Raw genomic sequence first — 22,741 nt, forward strand, 5'->3', positions numbered from 1 at the left:
GCCCAATTTGTGACACATAGCATACATGTAACAATTTTCCTGTTTAAACCTTTCGGTCTAAAATTCTCCATCCTCGGTTCAAAATTTGACCTCGACACAGACCAGAGGATTAATCCTCGTACAAAAACGAAGATAATGACGCGAACAGATTCTGGGGTCCAAAAATAGTAACTCCCTAAATTTTAGGAGTTGCTTCCATTGCATCCCACTAGTCTTCTGACCATCTTTGCAGACTATAGCTACATCCAAATTTGTAATGTAGCAAACTTGGGCTTCTTTTGTGGTCTTCTACGATATTTGTAAGTCCAAAGCCTATCCTTGGCATTGTCTCCTAACCTTCTTGTTTCAAGCATGGTCTCGTTCACTAGTTCTCTCTATTTAATATGGCTTGTATCAACTCTTTCAACAAGTCCTTGCTATCGTTACTAGGCTTGCCTGGTATGTCAAAATATTCATTGTCTTTTCGGCGAGGTTGGATGAGATCATCCTTACTAAAGGTTGTGATTATCCTCACACCCGGTAGTGTCAAGTGTATCCTCTATGCTACATAATCGGCCTCACACTTCCTCGCCCTTTTAAAGGGTCTTCCTAGGAGAGTTTCCTTTTCACAATTTGCACTATTTGGAGACACATGAAATAGGATAGGCAAGCTTTCAATTTCAATAGTTACAAGGATCCTGCACTTCCCTATAAGTGCTTCTAGGTATCCATGGTAAGGATTAAGAGTTGCATTAGTCGATGTGAGCTCTAGTTGGCCTAGTTGAGTCCTTGCTCCATACGTCAAGATATTAAAATCTGCTTCTTCATCGATGAGAGCATCGACATTGTGCTCTCTTTTTGCGATGAGTTTGACCCTAAGATAAGCAGGCGGTACTATGTCTTCATCTTCCAGGTCTTGGCTTATAAGTTCAAGCCTTCTGATACATGCCTTTGAGTCTCCAACTACACGACCAGATGTGGATTTTCTACTGATGTCTTGGGTTGTCAGTTCAGTGTCATTCAAGGTGCATCTATCGTCAGGACTATCATGTCCAGTCATCCTCACAGTTGTAGCGTCATGTTGTTGCATTTTGCTTTGACTAGATACAATCCGAATGAAACATATACATGTTTTTGTAGTGTGGCCTTCTGGGTCTTGGCTTATAAGTCCAAGCCTTCTGATACATGCCTTTGAGTCTCCAACTACACAACCAGATGTGGATTTTCTATTGATGTCTTGGGTTGTCAATTCAGTGTCATTCAAGGTGCATCGATCGTCAGGACTATCATATCCAGTCATCCTCACAGTTGTAGCTTGATGTTGTTGCATTCTGCTTTGACTAGATGCAGTCCGAATGCAACATATACATGTTTTTGTAGTGTGGCCTTTTTGCCCCTGTGGCTAGATTGGCTCTTTGAGGTTCTATGGTCTCTTTGTTTTTGTTTGGGTATGGGCTTTTGGTGTTTTGCAAGTGCGAATCTATGCTTGTGCAGAGCCATTTCTACACTAGGATCTAATTTTGAGGACTTGTCACGACGCACATTTTCCCTCCAACCTACATGATGGAGGTGCGGAGAGGGCAATCCCCTCTACGAGGAGGATAGTCCCCTCCGCTAGCAGGGTCGTTACGCTAAATACTATGCGCGATTTGAAGGACCGTTCCTAACCAAGTTTTGAACCACTTGCTCTAGATTTCAACCCAATGATAGATCTATGATGTGCTTTCAACTCTATGCGGTCTCTAGGTCAGTTTAGATGTGTCAAATTTGTATTCTATTCACCTGTCCGATTTTGACAGTTTTCTATCTGATTCTCAGAGGTTTGATTATCAGAATCGGATGGTCCGATTCTAAGTGGTCCCTAACTCTGAGAGCCGGACGGTCCGAGTCCGATTGGGTATGTCCAATCGGTCCAATCAGACTAAGGTGATCCGATTGGGAATTGTCCAACTGGACACAAGGTGGTCCGACTAGCACCAGTCCAATCAAATGATCCGATCAGACGACGATCCATCGACTGGGCCTATACTGCAGACCAACACCGGTCCAATTGGATCGTCCAATCAGACGACGTTCCGTCGACTGGGCCTGGTCCGCCGATTGGCACCAGTCTGATCATAGATGACGGTCCGCAGACTGGTCTGGTCTGACTGACTAGTCAAACAGTCCAATTCTACCAATCGGACTATTCGACTAGTCCAACTCTGAGAGTCTGAATCTAGAAATCGAACCATCCGAGTCCGATTCTGGAAATTGGACTCTGATAACAATGTCTGATTCTTGCACATGATTTCCAAGGATAACAAAAATCAACTCAATTCTGATGATTTTGATTACGAGGGATCGCATAAACTTCCAGAATGTAAGAATAGACCCTAATGAAGGATTGTATATACTTGGAATAGCAAATAAACTCCAAAATACAAATCCGCAACAAATCAAACCTCCTTGCCCTGTTATAACAATAAAAACCTTAATACTTGTTTTCCTTTTTTTTTTCTATCACATCCAAATCACAAAGCAAACATCTACACTACTCCAACCTACTTTTCCAAAACCAAAACACTAAAAACTTACTTGCTAAGGAGATCAAATACCTCTTCAAACTCCCTCGCTTCCTACCTATCTACCTCAAGCACCGGTTCGGAGAAAACCCTACTTCAATGCTTAATTCGGAGCGCGTAAGCACTCAAGGCTTGAATCCGTTGGTCCCTGTAGTGGGAGCTCACGCTCGACTGCTAAGACCCACAGACCGTTTATTATTTCAGGCTGAATGCAATGGCTCTCTCTCACCTAGCTTTACGCGCTCTCAACCTACGAGTGTAGTGAGCTTATCTCCATGCACGCGATCAAGTTGCCTCCTCTCCTGAGCACTCCGGTAGCTCCATGATCCATACGCAAGCTTCAAGCAAGCTCGATCCTCAAGCTCCACGCTCCAAGCTCCATTGCCGCGAGCAAGACAAGACAAGAGAAAAGAAGAGAAGAGAGAAGATGGAGAGCTTCTCCACCATGGTCCCTCACCCTCACACACTCACTCCCTCACACAGACAAGAGAAGAGAAGAAAAGAGAAGAAGAGAGAAGAAGATGGAGAGCTTCTCCACCACAATCCCTCACCCTCACACACTCACTAACTCTCTCAAGCACAAGCTCAAGCAAGCAAGCAAAAAGAAGAAGAAAAAAAAGAAGAAGAGAGCTACTTTTAGCCACACATAAGAATAAGCTACTTCATTCACTTTTTGCCTAGTATATAAAACCCTAACCCTAATTCCCTTTGGGCAATCATCCCCTTTTTGGACCGGACTTATTCCATCCTCCAACCCTTCTCCTCCTCTTCCCTATTAACACAGACTCAACCCATGCCTCTAACCATTTACAATTTGCAGGGTGAAAGCCTGGTGCTCTTTTACAAAATAAATCACGGTGCGCCTTACGCTCTTTTACAAAAGTATTTACTTGCGCTTTTTCTTGTGCATCTCTCTCCTTGATTTAGGACTTTTTGCACTTCTTGTGTTTCCACATTTTTCTTGGCATGCCTTCATCTTCCCTCACTTTTGCCTTGGCCTTGTTTTCTACTTTAGATTTTCCGAATTTTCTACCTTCTTCATATGAGGGTTAACACCATACCACCAACTCACACCATCCCAATGTACAGATGTGTCAACCTACACGTCATGAGGCCAAGAGTGGTAATCACACAATGACTATGCACAATAGAGCCTTGAGTCCTATAAATAGGTATCGGCTTCCCTAATCCCAAAGTGTACTTAGTGCATTCGTTCTAAGCCACTTTATAATCACCATCACCAATGCTACCGGCACCCATCTGGACATCCAAGGATACAACACTTTTCCCCTTATGAATGACTGTTGTCCTCAACAATATCCTTAGGGACAAAGTGAGAAAACAACTCTTCAACAAGCATACGTACACCCAAGTAGCCTCCACCTCCGAGCACTTTTTCCACTTGACCAAATATTCGGAATAAACGACTCAACATGATCATTTAGTCCTAAGGTTAAGAACCAATTCAAGTTTCAATGGAATATATCAAGCAATGTTTTCGAGCCATGAGACTTCCTCAATAGGAACAGTTAGTTTACCTTGTCCCAGTCATTTTTTCAAACAACTAACATGGAGGGTAAACTTGGATTTTTTATGGTAAATCTAGCTCATAAGATACGCTACTTATTTTCTCAACAATTTGAAAAGGACCACAATACCTCAAAGATAACTTATAGCACTTGCAATAGTCATCAAATCAGTGTTCTTTGGGAATTTAAGGTAAACCCATGTGCCCTTCTAGAGCTCTCGAAGAGTACGATGTTGGTTGGCATAAAATGTGGCATGATTCTAGGCCATTTTAATACTTTTTCTAGCAATCATCAACATCTCCTGCATATCATACAGAAAGTCAACCACGGATGGCAATTTCACCCCCTTCAGCTCGACGGCAATCGGTTATTTTGACTCATAACCATACATAAGCATAAAGGGCTATGACCAATAGCCAAATGCTTAGCACTCGCCTTGCAACCATGGAGATCACGCTAATCACAAAGGTATTTCAACGTACGATGATCAATCCAAATAATGAATGGAGCACCATACAAATAATGACACTATATTTTAAGTACATGGATGACTGCCAACAGTTCCTTCTCTTGGGCGGTGTAATGTGTTGGGGCATCGGTAAGCTTATGGCTCTTAAATGTAATGGGTTGATCGTCATAATAAACAACAATACCCATAGCGTAATTCCTCACATCCATATAAATCTTAAAAGATTTATTTGGATCAATAATCTGCAACATCAATGCAGTGGTAACCAATCATTTCAACGTTTAAAAACATTGATTGAGCCCACTAGTCCAAATAATTAGTGGATTAACATGCTTTTTCTTCCTTTGGATATCCTTAAGCAAACATATTAAGGGTTCAACAATATGAGTATAGTCTTTCTATGAACTTTTTTAAAAATCCAATAAAACTCAAAAAAATATTTTACTCGCTTTATGGACCGTAAAATAGACCAATCAAGCACTATTCAAACATTTTCAAGATCAATCCAAATGCCATCAATGGAGATGACATGTCCAAGATATAACTTCGTGCAAAATAGTCACACTCTAATAGTTTTGCAAATAATTACTCTCATCTTAAGAGACGTAAGACGATACACAAATGGTATGCATGCTTCTCCAACAACTTACGACAAATAAATACAAGGAAAACAACTATCCACTTTTCGAGATACGAACGAAACAAATCATTCATCAATTGTTGGAAAGTTCAAGCATCAGTATTTAATTCAAAAGGCGAGACTAAAAGTTAATAGTGTCCATACCAAATCTGAAACATAGTATTTTGATCATCCTCTAAAGCTATCTGTATTTGATCATAACCGGATCAATCTTAGTAAAACATCCTCTACCACAAAGTCAATCTATAAGGTAATCCATTCGAGGTAACAAATACTTGCTCTTGATTGTCACCTTATTGGGATCTTTATAATCAACATAGAAGTGCATCATACCATCCTTGGAGATTACTCAATTCAATAAGACCCTTAGCTAGATAATCGTAATGTTGCCTAGCTATCTCACCCTCCTTTTTTGAGCTAAACCTACAAGGTTTCCCTAACAAAATACGGCTACCGTACAATGTCTTGATCCTATGGTCTAATGTATCACAAGATTACAAAAGTCTTTCAATTAATTTGAACGGAAAGACACCAATGTACTCGTGTAAAATTGGATCCGTATATTTACTCGCATTTGAATTTACAATAACAACATTTGAATTAGAAAAACATCTACTAAATTTCAAAGCTAATATCATATATATATCATTTTCCATGATCGTGGAAAGTAAATAGCCCTCAATCACATGATAATCATCATCAAGTTCAAAAGACAATATACGAATTTTATAGTTAATGTAGAAAGAAATATTTATCAAAAACCATGGCATGCCAAGAATGACATCAACATAGTCAAGGCCCATCGATCGAGAGTCTAAAGGCTCATGATATTGCTGAATTAAAAGATTCAAACTCGGTATCATCTAATCCCAACCATCCACAATAGGGGCCTCTACATAATGGGCACAATAAACTCCATCAATGAGTATTGTATGAAGCTGCAATTTTGCACTAATTGAGAAGAAATGAAATTATAAGTAGAGTCATTATTGAATAAAATTGTAACTTATTGGTTATTAATATAAACAATGACCTTTAAAGATCATGCAAACCAAACACAATTTCATTTATGAAGCAACCATTGCAACTACTTGCATTAACAAAACAGTCTTCCCATTAAAATTCAAAAGAAATATATGGAGTTTCTACAGTATTAACCGAAGCCTTTGAAGTAGACTTCTTCTTCTTATTTTGAGGACACTCTATCACCACAAAAGAGACCATCAAATGGCAAGCAAAGCAACAACCCTTAGAGCTATCATCACTACAAGTTACATTGCACTTACTGTCCTTCTTCTTGCACAATTCCGAAGGCCACTAATGAGTTGCTACTAGGATAGAAGATTTCTTCGGCTTAAGGATGGAAATAGCTCGATGAGAACCACCCAATTCAATTGGTAACCTTGGCTAGCAACAAAGATATCAAAATTTTTTACATACCTATAAGCATCCTCTAGTGAATGTAATGGATTGCAAAGCACCTCATTCTAGTAGTCTAGTCAACAATCCTAAAAAATAGCACATGTAGAGCAACACCTAAGGATCATTCAAAGCTCTTATTTAATGAACATCTTTGAATTCTTGTGAATATGTGTCATAGATCTTCTTTCCATAGTAGAAATGAAACAAAAATGAAAGCAAGAAAGTGGATCCCAAGGGAACGGAAACGAGACCCAAGGGGAATGGAAACGTAAGGGAAACAACTTGTACTATATAAATGATTTGTATATTTCAAACTATTCATTTATATATTTCATAAAAGCTCTTGAAAAACACATTTACAATTTACAAAATATGATAATCTTTTTCATAGATAAAAGGTTAATTATATTGAAATGGCATATAAGATCCAAAATAGATTATAAACTAAGGTCATACTACATAAAAGAGTCAAGAAGCATTAAGTAACAACCATAGTGGACAAAATATGGCAGCTTGGAATTTGAAAGTCTCTCAAAGTAACCATTGAATCGTACATGGCTGCCACTAGCAGCAAGACTATCCAAAAGACTAAAATCGACATTGTCTAAGAAAGCAACATTATTGTCGAAATCAGCATTTGCAAGTTCCAAAGCATCAAAATCGTCAGCCATATCTACAGGCAAAGGTATCTCCCCATCAAGAGCTATAAATTTTTCTGCCTTGAGAGAAGCCACATCTGCAAGCAAGCAAAAGTTTATACTCACAAATATCAAGTCATCCACTTATTTTGTCCCAAATCTATTCCTCTTTTTCGATGCAAGATGCCTAAATACACTCCATAGTTCCTCAATGGGAGAGGAGCTTGCACCTTGAGATAAAATCCGCATTACCAATGTTTGAAACTCAAGTGTCTATGCCTCATAATCTTCCCACCACAAGGCATTCCCAATCTTAAACGAATCTATTTGTGCATCAACAAACCCAAACATTCACAACTTATTTTTGCAAAAAGCAAGCTAATCTTTCACCAATCTTCTCTTAGTATCAATGAGAACCAATCTAGAGAGCACTATGTCCCAACCATGCATTACCTCATCATCCTTCTCTTGATCACACCCTTGGAACTCTAGATCCAATGCATATAATGATGCATGTATAGGTGAGTGATAACCATTCCATCTTTCATAAACAATTCTAATGCATAGCTCTTATCCATCTACAATTCACATCAAGCACATGATTGGCTTCATGACAATATTAATGCTTTTCAATTCATTCCAAAATGCATGATCTTGTATGCACTACTATACCAATAGAAGCAACCCATCCCATTCACTAAATACTTACCACCAATGGCTTTAGGGGTAAGCTTACCTTCTCAAGTCCCTTCATCATGAGAAAGTTATAGCCAAGTGCATCACAAAGTGCTTTAAGAGATCTTTTTTAGATGATCTCTTGCGGAACTTACTAAGAATGAACTGATGGCTTTGTATGAAATTGATTATATCCTTGCCCTTTTGGACGAAGGGATCAATCCATGACAAGCTACAAATGTCTTTCGGCATATTGCTCAAACAATGAGCAAAGCATGGGCTAAATGTCAGGTGTAAGTATCTCTCCTCAAGTCTCATACCTGCTGCCCAATTTGTTGCCTCACCATCAGCAATAAACCAGATTACATTTTCAGCCCTAACTTTTTCAATACCTTCGACCCATTCCTCCACAAGCTCATTTGCACTTTTTCCTATACTTAAGGCAACATGTGAGGAAATGAATTGCAACTTTTCTTGGGAATAAGCAACCATCCCATGGGAATGGACCATTTTCAAGTATCACTCTACCCATCTCCTATCAAAGAGACACCATTCTTCACCCAAATTTCTTCCACAATTGCCAAAGCACATTTAATTGCATCCTTTTCCTTTTGCAACAAAGTGGTATGCAATATCTCATATGATGAACACTAATAGGTTGGACCATACATTGCAATCTCCAAGACCATCTCAAGCAAGTAGGAAGGCCTTATAACATTGAATGCAACATGATCATAGTAGAAAAACATTGCCACAACTACATCCACCCTCTCCTTTCTACAAGGATTCCAAGCTGTCCCCAAGGTTTGATGCTTGCTGCATATTCCAAGATGGGATTGTGAGAATGCAAAAGCTCAAAGTCCCCATGCATGGCTCCATCGCCCATGACTACATCATCAACTTGTCCACTAAAAAAAAGGAGACATCAATTGGTTGCTTTATCCTTGCACATGCTTTGTCTTCTTCACTTGGATACTTTGCCAAGAGCTGCCTTCACATTTCGGATGTGATATTTGAGCACAAATTTACATGGCGTAAGTGTCACTTCATATGATTGGATCCTCTTGTTTTCAATTGCTCACACTTCTTGCATTTCCATTTCTTGGCACCTCCCTTTAATGTATAATGGTCCACTTTCTCAACCTTGTTCCACCAACTAGGCTGAGATCGTTTTTGCCTGAACGCTTTGATCTCAAGGAAGCCATGATTTCTACAAATTCAGAAATCAAAAGCATTAGTCAACCCTCCATGAGACTCAACATGTTTTGAGAGAGAGAGAGAGAGAGAGAGAGAGAGAGAGAGCTGTAATTAGTAAAAGAAAAGGCTAATAGCTATAAACAATAAAATCTGAGGCTCTAAGCTTGTTGAGAGAGAGAGAATCCTGTAAAAACAAAGTTATTATAGAGATAAATGTAGAGAGAGAGAGAGAGAGAGAGCTAATTAGTTAGGCAAGGACTGAGAGCTCTTTTAGAGGGAGGTACTACGTGAGAGTCTAGAAAGAGAGAGTATGTTGTATTATAGACAAACAATTAAAACAAGCCAAACAGAGAGAGAGAGAGAGAGAGAGGAAAGAGTTTCAACTTTCTATTGCAGCCTGTTTTGGGGGAGAGGGGGAGGGGGGGAGAGAGAGAGAGAGAGAGAAAGATGACCATTGTAGTCTGTTGGATCTAGTCCTAGGATACAAATAGATTGTACCTTACCTAAGGCTGAAACAATTGCACGCAATGTACGGAGCCCTGCTCCCAACAACTTGAGAGTGTGCACGGCACTAACGATCCCAACATTGTGTGCATGACTTTCAACAATCCTGACAGCCCCAATTACTCTTACAATGTTCCCCTTTGTGGAACAGCAGCATTCCACATTACTCTAGTTGTTCCCCCTTCACAGGCATTATCCCGCAAGCTACAACATTCCCCGTTTCTTTGGCCTTTTTTTGGTGTAGAACGCATTTCCACCTTCCCAAGGGGGTGGAGCAACGTTCCCCTACTACTATGCTTCTTCCCCACGTCAAGCTCAAAAAATTTACAAAAATGTCCAATCCGGTGAAAAGTTGATTGAAAATTTGGCCATGTTTCCAGATTGGAGTGTAGCCTTGCTCACCAAGCATATGCCTCCCCCTGTAACATGATTTGTATCTATCCAATACGCTAAGCGTCATCAAACTAATACAAATCAAAATAAATTGTCCATTTGACCAACTATGAGTCAATGTACGTCCTATCACATGCTTTCTTCTCCCCTTTAAAGGGATCAAGTTAAAATTGAAGAGGCAATTACCTCATAGCTATGGATACGAATGAAAAATGGGTAGTGCGCATCTCGGACTATTTATGCCGTATGTCTTTGATTTCAGCTTGGAAAATCACCACTAGCCGCAAATCTCCATCAAATTTCAAGAAAGAAGATCCTTCGCGATGTTGCCCATGCATGTGTTCGGGTTTGGGAGAAGCCAGACAGGCATCCTCCATGTCATAGTACGATGGAGTTTCAAAAACAAGAGAAACGAAAACAGGAAAAATCAGAGTTTTGAAGTTTCGACAAAATTTTGAAAATAAGAAAACAGCATTTTAGATTGTACACTAAAATAAACATATTATTACATAGAAAAGTAAATATATCAATCTTACAACAACATCTATCCTAATTTTATACAAAACTTTTTGAGTCTTCATCTCATATGATCAAAATCATGATTCATTACATGTGTCATGAGGAAAGACTCAATGGTTAAGACAATTTAACAGAGTTAAGACACCATTTTCAAAACTTTAAACAACAAAATAAATTATAATTTATAACTCCTGAATCATCTAAAGACTGATATTAAGAATGATCGAACTAGGATGCATAATAAGTAAAATCAAGATACATGTAGCTGTGTGCTGTGAATAATTTGTCCAAAGTCCAGTGAGCACCGAGTACAAGGAACTACTAAGTAATAACTATCAACATCAATGAATAATCATGATATCATCATGTGCGTGTGACATGTGTAATGCCACTAGTGACTGATAACTAGCAGCTGCAATGCTAAACTGACTCCTAAGATATCATGAGTTTAGTTTCTAGAGTCCACGAGTCATGACTCATACAAATTCTAAGGATCCATGCACTATCTCCTCATCCGACTCTGAGGACCCTTATATCCCTTGATTGAATTGACGTGCCTCCAAATTAGATCTAGTGCCATGATAAGGTAATGCCAAATAGGAATTTGAAAAGAAGTTTAAAAATAAAATAACATTGAAGAAAAATAAGGAAGAGGAGGAGGAGGAGGAGGAGGACGGGAAAAAATAAAGAAAAAGGAGAATGAAAGAAGAACAACTTAGAAAAAAAGAAGGAAGGAGAAGAACCCAGAAGGAGGAAGGAAAAAGAAGAAAAAGAAGAAAAGAAAGGAAGGAAGGAGGAGAAGAAGGAGGAGGAGAAGGTGGAGTCGAGAGCTATAAGAGATAATGTGCTTGAGTCAGAGGAGGAGACGGTTGCATAGAAGATAGGGGTGCAACCAAAAACCGATCTGCCTGTCCACCATAGGATACCAAAATAGCATTTTCCCGTTCCCGTTTCAATCCGAAATGGCCGTTCCATTTTGGGGCCTCTGAAGCGCCATTTCAAGGTACTATGCTCTATGTGTTGAGGTTCAATAGAAACAAGTATATCAAAAGAAGATACTCTGTGAGAAGACATGGTGATGAGAGACAATGACTAGACCTAGAGAGAATAAGAAGATTTAGAGAAAAATATAAAATGTGAAAGTATATGCAAATTAAAGAGAGAGAGAGAGAGAGAGAGAGAGAGAGAAAGAAACACAGCACAAATGAGGGGAGGACTATAAATAGAGTGCATTTAATACAAATCTATGCAATCTTTTTTTTTTTTAAAAGCAAGAGGGCAGCTTCTTTATTACAAAGGCTTAGGAGAAAAAGTTCCACAAAAAGACGGTTGAGCATTCATCAAAACAAGCAGTTTGTCCACGACGACGTGAAATTTTGAGATGCTTTAATCTTGCTGATAACATTTTATTAAGTTATTAATCAAATGTGCAAGGTTGTTTAAGCAAATGTGATGCACATGGCAAATATTCCATAGTAACAGGCCAAGGATCCCGAGGATGCAGTGGATGTCAAAGGAAAAAGTTGGTCAATTGCTATCAGATTGAACCCTAGGGCAGTGGTTTGGACAAAAAGTGTCAATGGTGAGACTAGGGACTAGCATTAATTAATTATTTAATGCTAATCGACGGGTCAATAGAGATTGGGACCACTCTAGGTTGCAAATGGCCTAGCCAATTTAATTATGGATGGGCAAATTTCATTTTGGGCAGGGTTAGAAGGGCTGAAATTAATTTTTAGGACTATATAATTCTGAAAATTAATTAAATGGCTGGATAATGCTGAAAAATGGGTTTAGAAGGCTTCCACTTGGCAAAAATGCCCATGCAAACTGAGAAAACTTTTTTGGGACTGAGTCTCAGCCATTCAGTTAGTCTAAAGCTTGGGAGAGAAAGAGAGAGAGCTACTGGTCCATTCTCTGATTGGTCCATTTTCTAATCAGAGAATAGAAATTCATTGCAAAAGACAGCCATCTAGGGGCCTTGACAGGCAAGGGACAGGAGGGAGTCACCTTCCAAGGGTTGGCAACAGCACTACTGATCAAGTGATATCATTTTGGAGATGCCTAGCAGTAGGCGATTGCATTAGATGTAGGTTGGAACAAGTTGCAGGCAGTAGGCAGAATTTAGGATTTTCTCACGAAGAAAATCAAATTTCTTACTCATCTTGGCTTTCTCGCAAAGAAAATCGGAATTTAGGGTTTTCTCGTGAAGAAAATCAGATTTCTCTCTCATCTTGGCTTTCTCTCGTCTTCTCCAACCCATTCTCACGAGATCTCAGCATTTCTTAGCCATTTTATGTAAATCTCAGCCAAATTTGGTGGACAACAAAGAGATCTCTACTGTAAATCTCAAGACATGTGCCAATTGGTGAAGGCATCGTACACTGAAATCAGCACCTGGAATTTGTGTAATTGTCAAGGAATTCAAATACCGGCCCATTCATTGTAATTTGAGGCAGCATTTGGCCATTTGGTGGTTCCATTTGTGCAAGCGCGTCCTCGCACGTAAACGGGCACTTCCAACATGTAGAAAATGCAAGACCCGCACCAACACGCGAATGGCCTGCGGAGGGGTAGGGTGTTATGGCGTTATGTAAACCGGCGTCGTCCACGGTGTGGTCCTATTATGAAAGGGGGCTAACGGGGGGGAAAAAAAGGGTTTCGGTGGGGGTGGTATGAATGGGATTTAGGGTAGGGGGTGTTCCTGCAACAACCCCACCTTACCATGCTCTTACTTAAATTCTAGAACATTAACTTGTATCGTTGTGCATTTAAAATGTTTCAAAAGGCTTTTCAAATCCTTCATTTTGACCTTGTCGAGTTGATGTGTATATGTAGTGCACAAAGACTAGGATAGATGCCACTTAATGGAGAATACACAAAGTCTCGTGACAAGGAACTAGAGGCTATTATTGCCATAGTTGTTGCCAAGCCAGCCCTACTATCATTGTAACTAGGTCGTGGCATGAAATGTGGCATGCATCTTCCAATGACTAGAAACTTGCTTCGTATGTTTTGAGCTCTGGCACTCTCCTACCTCACTTGCAAGTCATCATACTACATATAGCAAATCAACTATCAACCACATATGCGATCAATATTACTCTAAATCTCAACAACAAGGGTTGCCACCTAGATGTCCATAAACAATGTCGGACACTAATGCCTTTGTGAATTCAAGACAATGGAGTTCACATCATGCTCCGCAAGAGATAAGAACTCTCACTTTGATTCTATTGGTCCTTGCAAAACCAAGAAAACAAGATTACCAAGCTCTTATTCATGGCCTCTATCTATCCACTTCCCTCCAATAAAAGGTAGTGAACATTGTAACTTCATGCCCATAGAGCTTTCAAATGTCTAATGAGCTTGGTATCCTATTGAATAGAATCCTTTTTAAAAGACCACGCTTGCAAACAAAATCTTTCGAATGAAGCATCATCACCTGTATTACAAATATTGGACACACATATTGCTATGAATTAAAATGGCCCACCACCATGAAGATAGAAAAAGATTCCTCGTAATTGCAAACTTGGCTGAAGCTCTATACATTAAAATGGACCAAAAGGTACTTTAGTCGCAAGGTGGACTTTCATGATATAGCCAACACACTAACCTAAAACTTCTCATCTTCTTATGTGTTTCAAGGTTTCAAGGCTTCATTTCCCATTTCGTTTCATTGGCCACCTCGAGGTTTCAAGGTTTTGTGTTTCGTTTCATTGGCCACCTCAAGGTTTCATTTCGTTAGCTACCCCAAGGTTCAAGGTTTCAAAATTGAAAAAACATTATTTATTATTATTAAAATTTACAATAAATTGATGGTATTAGAGAAATAAATAAATCCATAAAACATATTGCATGTGGCAACGCAACCCCTAAGTCATCATTTTGCTAACTAATGGTCACTAAGATCCTCTACTCTTGCCTAGTTAAAGGCAAGAAGTAATGAAATGGTTCATTCTCTTTCTTCGTCATCCTGTCTACAGAAACTCCATCCTATCATTCTCACCTCACTCTACATTTGACTCCATCCCATTCTCTTTCTTCATCACCCCTGCCTATAGAAACTCCATCGTATCATTCTCACCTCACTCTATATTTGACTCCATCATCCCATCATTCTCACCTCACTCTACATTAAAGTGGATGGCTCACTATGCACAAATGAGTGGCTTGCTAACGATTTCACCTCACCTTTGATCTCTCACCAATAACTGTAAGTTCTGAATCACTTAATTGACATGATCTATGCATATTTTGTTTCAAACTTCACATGATTTCACAATGAAAACACGGCCCTAGGATAAGAAGCATCAAAAAAACAGTCCTTGGGTCTCAGTTGAGATCCATATAACAGCAAAGGGGCCCAAGTTCAGGCAATGGAAGGAAGATTCTCTAACAAGAAAATCTCTCTTCACATTAAATGGCAATAGCTGTAAGATACAAGCGCAGAAACAACCTCAAATTCTGACTGAAGCTGTTGCCATTTATCTCTGCTGATAAATAGTAAAAGATGCCCATACCTGTAAACCACGACCCTTAGCCTCTGCCTCAGCAATTGTTGCAAGATTTGTCAATTCATCTGTCCTGACTCCATCCTCATCTCCTTCTTTCATATCCAACTGCATTTATTACACCATATTAACCATTTAAGCATGCAAGATGGCTCACATTCATCTTAATTTGAACATATTTATATTACCTGAAAAGTCACTCCCTTGTCATGGTGTTGTGGCTTAACTTCACTATGAGCTTTATTAAGGGATGTATTGCTCTTGACACTGTCCCCTCCTAAGTTGGACTCTGCCAATGTATCCTCCCAATTTTGGATTGACAAAGTGGGCGATGAATAAAGAACAGGTTGCAGTACTGCTGCTGCTACATTTTTGGCAACATGTTCCAGGTTTTCTCTGATCTCCTCGTTTTCACAATCAGCATTTTCTGATGCATGTACTGAATCTGAATCATAAATCGGAAGGAGAGTTTTGTCCTCCAAAACTTCTGGTGCTTGCACTTGGCTGAACGGAAAAATGCCAGAAGTACCCATCAACCCTGTGTGTGTTTTATCATTGCCGGTAACAGCCTCCCTTCTAGTATAGGAGCTCGCAACTAGTTTTGCGAAAGGATCCATTGTGGAGGAATCAGGGTCATTTGATAACAATGGACTGTCAGTCCTCCCATAGCTGTCACTGGGTACAAACACATCTTCATCAATCAAGCTCTTGCTGCTACCTTTCTTGCTTATGTTGGAGACCTCAGAACCAAACGATTCATTGTGACGTCCAGTCATGTTGCCACTAGATGATTTTATATGCCCATCTTCCCCTATCAAATTGATTGTATAATCAGAACCATTTTTATTTGACTGCTGGTCATTGTCATTACTGTCTAGATAGGACATCAAGTTCCCTATCAACTGGCCCTCCTCCATGTTAGATAAAAATAGAGATTGGGAGCTCACTGCATTTGATGTCATCTTCAGGGGAAACAGGCTAAGAGGAGAGCTAGAATTTAATGAAACCTCATCCATGAACTTCTCATCTGAAAGACTGTGTACTCCAGAATTACTGGACAGTGATGGTTGGACAGTTGGAGAAGGTGTATATGCATTGAGAAGACTGTCTCCAGAAAAAGGCATTCCATTTTGCACTTGATCTACATTTGGTCTGGCTGGCAGCTGCCCTATTGCAGCAGAAGGCTCCATGGTACCATTAGCTTCGGAAGCCATAATGTTTGCAAGGTGGTCAAACTCATTTTTAGCATGTTCATGAGAGTCAATCTTATCCATACCAAATTTACCGAATGTGGACTCCATGACATCGTCATTTAATAATCTTTTGTTAGAAACAATCTGATCAGAAGTTGGATACTGGTCCTCCATCTCAACCCAATTTGTCTGTTGCAACTCTCTTCTCATCTCCTCATCCTTGCTTTGAAGCATCTTTCTCAGACCATCTTTATTGCCGGGATGTCCAATCAATCCTTCAGCCTCTAATGCTGATGTCAGGCCATCATCATAGATCCTACCAGCAGCATGAGGATTCATCAGAGATTCCTGATGCCTCTGAGCAATGGTCTCAACATTTGTTGGTGGCCCAATTGGCTGCTGGTTAGCAATTTGACCAGTTGAGCTTGTCTTAGCCCAAGACACCAGATGACCACGGGCTGGCAACCCAATATGAGATTGTTCAGCAGAGCCCCCAGGACCACCTTGGATGGCTGCTAAATTCTGCTGTGCAACTCCAGTCTGAGTGAAAACAGTCTCTTTATAAGCCAAACGAGGAGAAGTAGGAGCAGATCCTATGGGAGATATAGGGACAGTTTTAACAGGCCGTGGAACAGAGGGATTAACCGCCATCTGAGCTGGAAAAGCTTTTTCAGCAGGTTGCATAACTGATGTGCCATCTTCTCCTAGATGCCTGAATGCTGCAAAGTCATAAGCCATTTGACTAGGTAGATTTGCAGTTGTAAGAAGCTGCTCATGAGGAGGACTGCTGTCTAACTTAGGATGTTGCACTAAATTTGCCCTCTGGTATTGTGAGGATGCCTGCGAGGCAAGAGACTGAAAATTTAGAGGGGCAGCACTTACCTGTGAATCAACAGCTGAATATATTGCCCCATGACTTATTTGATGCCCTCCCAAAGGCAACAAGTTGCAGTTATTATTTGCATAGGATGGGTCATTCAAGGCACCACTTATAGGCATGGCACCTTGACCTGCCACTGTTGGATCTCCAATTTGTAACCCTTCGAATTGATACAACTGGTCTATCATATTTCCCAATCCTCTTGATGTCTCTTGATAAGGCACCCTTGGTGACCCATTGGATCCTTGAGAACTACTCTGCTGATGGCTCAGCACTGGAGTTGGTGCTCCACTGCCTACCATCTGGTAAGCACCATCCAGCACTGCCATAGGCCTTTTGATAGGTTGATCCAGGAAACCAGCCGATATGTCCGGGATGATAGAAGGTATCCCTTGAGATGCATGGAGGAAAGCTGATGTCAATGGCCCTGAAGATAAGGGAGCAGACGGGATCTTTGGAACAGCTGGCCTGACAGCTGTAGGAAACACAGCAGCTGATGGGTTTGCTGAAACAGTCGAATTGCCCTCAGAAGCTGGAAATGCAAGGGTTGCAGGAACACGAGAAGTGATGGAAGTAACAGGCACCTCTGAAGAGTTGGCACCGATAGCAGCATCATTATATCGCTTGGCAGCTGTTTCAGAAATCCCATTAATAGCCTCAACATAAACCTGTTCAGTGCTTCTCGACTCTGATGGATCACTAAACTGGACAACCTCATTCTCAGCTGGTGAGAATAGGAATATTCTCAGCCTTGAAGAATTCTCACTGGCTTCCAACCTGTCATACTCTTCCATCATGTTTTCAAGGTCTTCATCTGAAGATACAGTAATAAGTGCATCGAGGTCTTCATCTGGTAGCTGGTATTTTAAGTAGACAGGTTGACCACAAAGCTGCAACATTTTGTGCATTAGATCGGCATAGGTTGTATTTCGCCGCAGAGACACAATTCTGGTTTCACCCCCTGCATATCGAAGCTTACCATCCCCTGGCCTTGGTAAAATCTTCCCGCCAAAGCTGCACATAAACTTAAGCCTTGGCCCTGGATGTTCACCCAAAGAGCTATTTCTAGAAGATCCAGTACCGTCCACATGCTGCTGCACAGACATCAGAGTGCACTACATTGGCAAACCGCAGGTATCACAACATGAGAAATCGAAAAAGTGCTGGAAACCAACCATACCTGCTCTGAAACTACAGAGGTGGCTGCCTCACTGAAATTTCCGGATGCAACGCGACTATCTCCCAGAATCCCTGCCAAATCCTCATATTGGTGGTGATAATTAAGCATCTGATGGTACTGGGATTGCTCTGCTGTCTGGTCACCACCATAAACAGATGCGGTTTGCCTTCCAGCAATCTGGGCAACTTGAGGGAACCTGGGGGAGAGATTGTGGCATGGATCGGTATCGTTGATTAAAGCCTCACCCGGAAGAAATCCCAGTGGCACATCCAACATGCCAAACGGGTAAGGAGGCTGGTGATGTTGATGATATCCACGCATCTCTAATCCAGAATGAGGAGGAAGAGGACCGAAATAAGCCTCCCCGGGTAGATCGGATCCTGCAAACTGGTGGGGACCTCTGGTAGCCATTGGTTACTGAGAAGGTGCTGCTCTAAACGATCCTCCCGTTAGACCATTCTATCGGGACAAACCCTAAGATCTGCCTTTAGCGAGAGCGAAGCTTCCGTCTTTGTCGTGCCAACAGCTGCTCGTTAGGCGACTCAAGAAGGGACAGGGTACGGATGAGCAAGGTGAGCAAGGTGAGCAAGCTGCGACGGCGTCCATGCTAGAATCTCAATCCGTGGTGGGAATCGGAGGAGACAAGCGGGCAAGCGTGTCGGTGGCATGCGCCTGTGTGTCAGGATCCATGGCCAGCGGTCAATGCCGGGGGATTGGATGCGGGGAGGGAGGGAGGGAGGCCCTTAAGGCGTAAGGCCCGCGTGTGCGGGGGGGTGCATCAGGCAACGACAAAGGCAAGGTAAGCCTGATGCCGCCACGGATGCGATGGGGACGGGATGCAGAAAACCCTGCCTGGGGTTGGGGTTGGGGGCGGGGGGGGGGGGGGGGGGGGGGGGGGGGTGCGCCCAGGCGGCGATGGCGCCAGCTTGCTCCGGCCAAAAGTTACAGTGGCTCAGAGTCGCACACAAATTTGTCGTGGGGCGCTCCCTCGTGCCTTTTCTTGAATCCTCTTTTGTCACATGGACCAAACAAACAAACCACAACACAAAACCACCATACCATTGTTTCGAGTTTCAACCATGACTCCCATTAAACTACATTTTATCATCAATTAAATCAATCAGAATCCAAAACACAACCACCATACAAGTGTTCCAACAATGACTCGCATTACATTACATTAAATTTACCATCAATCAAATTATCAATCCAACCCTTTCTTGTTGCTTCATGCGAATGGAAGAATCAAGATTCAAAATTACAATGATTACAATTACATTATCCATCAATCCAAATTGAATCGCCGTTGTTGCTTCATGCGAATGGAAGAATCAAAACTCTACCTCCTACGAATCATAGGGTATAAATGAAGTCTCGCATGCGTATATTGAACCTTGCCACTTTTCATCCCTTCCCACCATGAATGCACATAATGGAACATTGACTCCCTTTCATCTCTTTTGTCAATAGATCTTCTCTCTCCACATGCTTCCCCTCGAATGTTTCCAATAATTGCAAATAAATCCTAGAGTTTATCCAACTTCAAAGTCTACAATGACTACCATTAAGTTATCATCGATCCAAATCCAACCTTGGTTGTCGCTTAGAATCGAAATTCTACCTCCCACTAATCATGGGGTATAAATGAAGTCCCACATGCATATATTCAACCTTAGCGCTTTTCACCTCTTCTCTCTTGCTTTCTTTCTTTTTCACTAGATCTTCCTCGCATGCTTCCCCTTCGATTTTTCAATCATTGCAAATAAATCCAAGAGTTTGTCCAACTTCTACCATTGACAAGGGAGTAATCACATTGGAATTTTAAATCATCTCTTACTAATTATAAATGCACACTCAATGGTGTTCATTTTACACTATAGTGAAGGCATATCAAATATCTTCAAGCCATCGAGCTTTGCTCAATACATGCATCAAGGAAGTGTAAACTTTCTCAAGTCTCAAGATTACATTTCCCACACTTGTTGTGATACCTTTCAAGTCTAATAGATTCTATGGCTAGGTTCTTCTTATCATGCCCCTCATAAATAATGTGACACTTACACAATCACCGATCCAAGTCAATCTCTCTAAACAATGTAGACACAAAACCTCTTATACAACCCTCTCTGAAAGAAGTATATGCAATACTAGTCTCCACCAAGCTAAGACTTAGAATGGCTAGATTACAATCCTAAGAATTTTAAAACAATAAATATATCATTCTTACAAAGAATTCCCAGAGCAAGAGGGTTTACATGCGTTATGAACATTATCAATTGTCATAGTAATGGTTCAAAATCTTCACTTGCTCAATTTCAATTAATTAACAAGATAAAGGTTGGGTGCAATCAATCAATGTGATTCAACCTACTATATTATACAATACACATTACTTGAAAGCAAAGAGGCTTAAAATATTGAAGTCTTATGTCCTTTATACAAGAAAGTTGCTAATTACCAAGGGTCTTGCATCATTATATTTGCTAGAGAGACACTAACACTCATGGTTTTGGGACAAAAACTTTCATTGACCTTCCACAACAATATTTTGTGTTATGGTTGATGTTGTTTTAAAAGTCTTGTCAAGTTTCAATGTTGGATGGTACATGTTATTGTTGATGCTCTTCTATAGTGAATTATGTTCTTCTAAACTAATCTTTAAGTAAGTGGAAGCTACAAAATTAAATCAAATTGTTCAATTTTAACTTGCCATTTGCTCCTGTAGATAGTGTGCATGTTGCTATTCTTATCAAGAGAAAAATTCAAGTTTAGAGTGCATCTACAATGTTGCAATTTTTTGCACGGTCTGTAGTTTACCAATGATAATAACATCATCACCCCATATTGTAAAGAAATAGTTATTGGAGTCCCAAGGCTAATTCTCATGGAATCTCCCTAACTAGAGAGGAGACATGCTTCTTCCTTTCTTTTTCTTAGCAAAATAGTGAGGTACCAAATAAGACAAATTATCTTATTAATACAAATATAAGGATTCTCACTCATCACTAATCATTCAAATACATTCAATTCATTGTCAATACAAATTTACTACAAGCAAAAAGTATTTATAGTAATAGCTTTATAAGTATAAAATTTTAAATGCCATATTTTCAACCCATTGGATTAACTCTCTATTTTTATTAAATTAAAAAATCACAAGTAGATCCATGCCTAAACTTTTATACCAATCAAACTTTTAGTCTTTGAATAATTTTAGACATTATTTCAAAAAGATTGGTAGCATGATGATAGGTTTTAGTTAATTTCAAATATTTTTTAAAAATCACACTCCTATAAAGAACATCAAAGAATGATGCAATCCATCCTTAAGGTAATTTACTATGTTGAACTAAAACAGAATAAGTGAACTAAACATAATTGCTACTTAAATATTTTCTCAAAATCTTATAAATTAGTCATTCTACTTCAATCCACACGAAAGTTCCACAAATAGATGAATTTGGAATTGATGATAAAAATGATGGCTTGCTTTAATACAAATTTTTAGTAATAGGAATTTTCATAAATGTAAATGAAATAAGAGGATCCTAGCTTATAGTTGAATAACCAAACCTTGATGATTTCTTAAGGTTGCTTTTGAGATGAGAAGCACATACATTGGATTGACTCTCCAAGAGTTTGAATCAATAAAAACATTCTCTCTCCCAAAAATCACATGTACTCTTTTTTCTACATACTGTGTATAAAATCACTCAAGGTGGTCTTCACCTCGATTGGAATTGATCACTTTAATCAAGCTAGTCATCACCTCCACTAACTTCGCAAAACCACTGAAGGTGATCCTTCACTTTGATTGGAGCATTCCACTCAAGGTTGTCACCTTGACTACATATCACTATAACAATCCATCGCCTCCACTCAAGGTGCGAGTGACCTTCACCTCTACGATGCACATCACCATGACCAAGGTGGTACATCACCTTCATCAACATGAACATCACCTCAATTGAATCCTTTTTGCTCAAGGCAAACCATTACTACCTCCAATCAACTCGATCCTTCAACTTGAGTGTGTCCGTCTAGATTGGGCATTATTTTGTTTGTATAACATCACCTTCACTCAAGTCCAATCAGGGTGGTCATCACCTTGATGGGACCACCTCTACTAATTCCAATCACCCCAATCAAGGTGATCCATCACCTCTACTAACCTAAACCCACTCAAGGTGGTCACACTTGATCAGAAATTAGCTCCATTGCATCTCACCACTTAAACTACATCTCAACTACTCAAGGCAATCATAATCCATCACCTTAATGAAAATCAAATCACCTTGATCCATGTGATCATCACCTTAATTGATTTCATATCACTCTTGTGTATAGTATACATTGAGTACATAGACCAAGACAACTCACTTGAGGTTATCAAAATATATTGATCGATCTCCTAGTCTCTAGAAGGACAATCACTCAAGGTA

General features: G+C 40.1%; 1 protein-coding gene across 2 annotated transcripts in view; it reads right to left on the reverse strand.

Moving 5' to 3' along the window:
- LOC148031930 (RAF-like serine/threonine-protein kinase PRAF) overlaps positions 1-19,172 on the reverse strand; it is a 65,014-nt gene extending 45,842 nt beyond the window's left edge. The window contains exons 1-3 of one of the 2 annotated variants that reach the window (XM_087682520.1): positions 18,300-19,172; positions 15,235-18,210; positions 15,056-15,154 (exon numbers count right to left, since the gene is read on the reverse strand). In XM_087682520.1, coding sequence (XP_087538646.1) covers positions 15,056-15,154; positions 15,235-18,210; positions 18,300-18,710 — 3,486 coding nt within the window. In that variant the 5' untranslated portion in view covers positions 18,711-19,172. Of the gene's footprint in view, positions 1-15,055; positions 15,155-15,234; positions 18,214-18,299 lie in introns of both variants that reach the window. The other variant, XM_087682519.1, reaches the window with a different exon arrangement.
- Positions 19,173-22,741: the final 3,569 nt, after the last annotated feature.

Source organism: Lygodium microphyllum, chromosome 8 (assembly GCF_053477565.2).
Source record: "Lygodium microphyllum isolate KBCC chromosome 8, Lygodium_microphyllum_v1.1.10, whole genome shotgun sequence".
Classification (NCBI taxonomy): domain Eukaryota; kingdom Viridiplantae; phylum Streptophyta; class Polypodiopsida; order Schizaeales; family Lygodiaceae; genus Lygodium; species Lygodium microphyllum.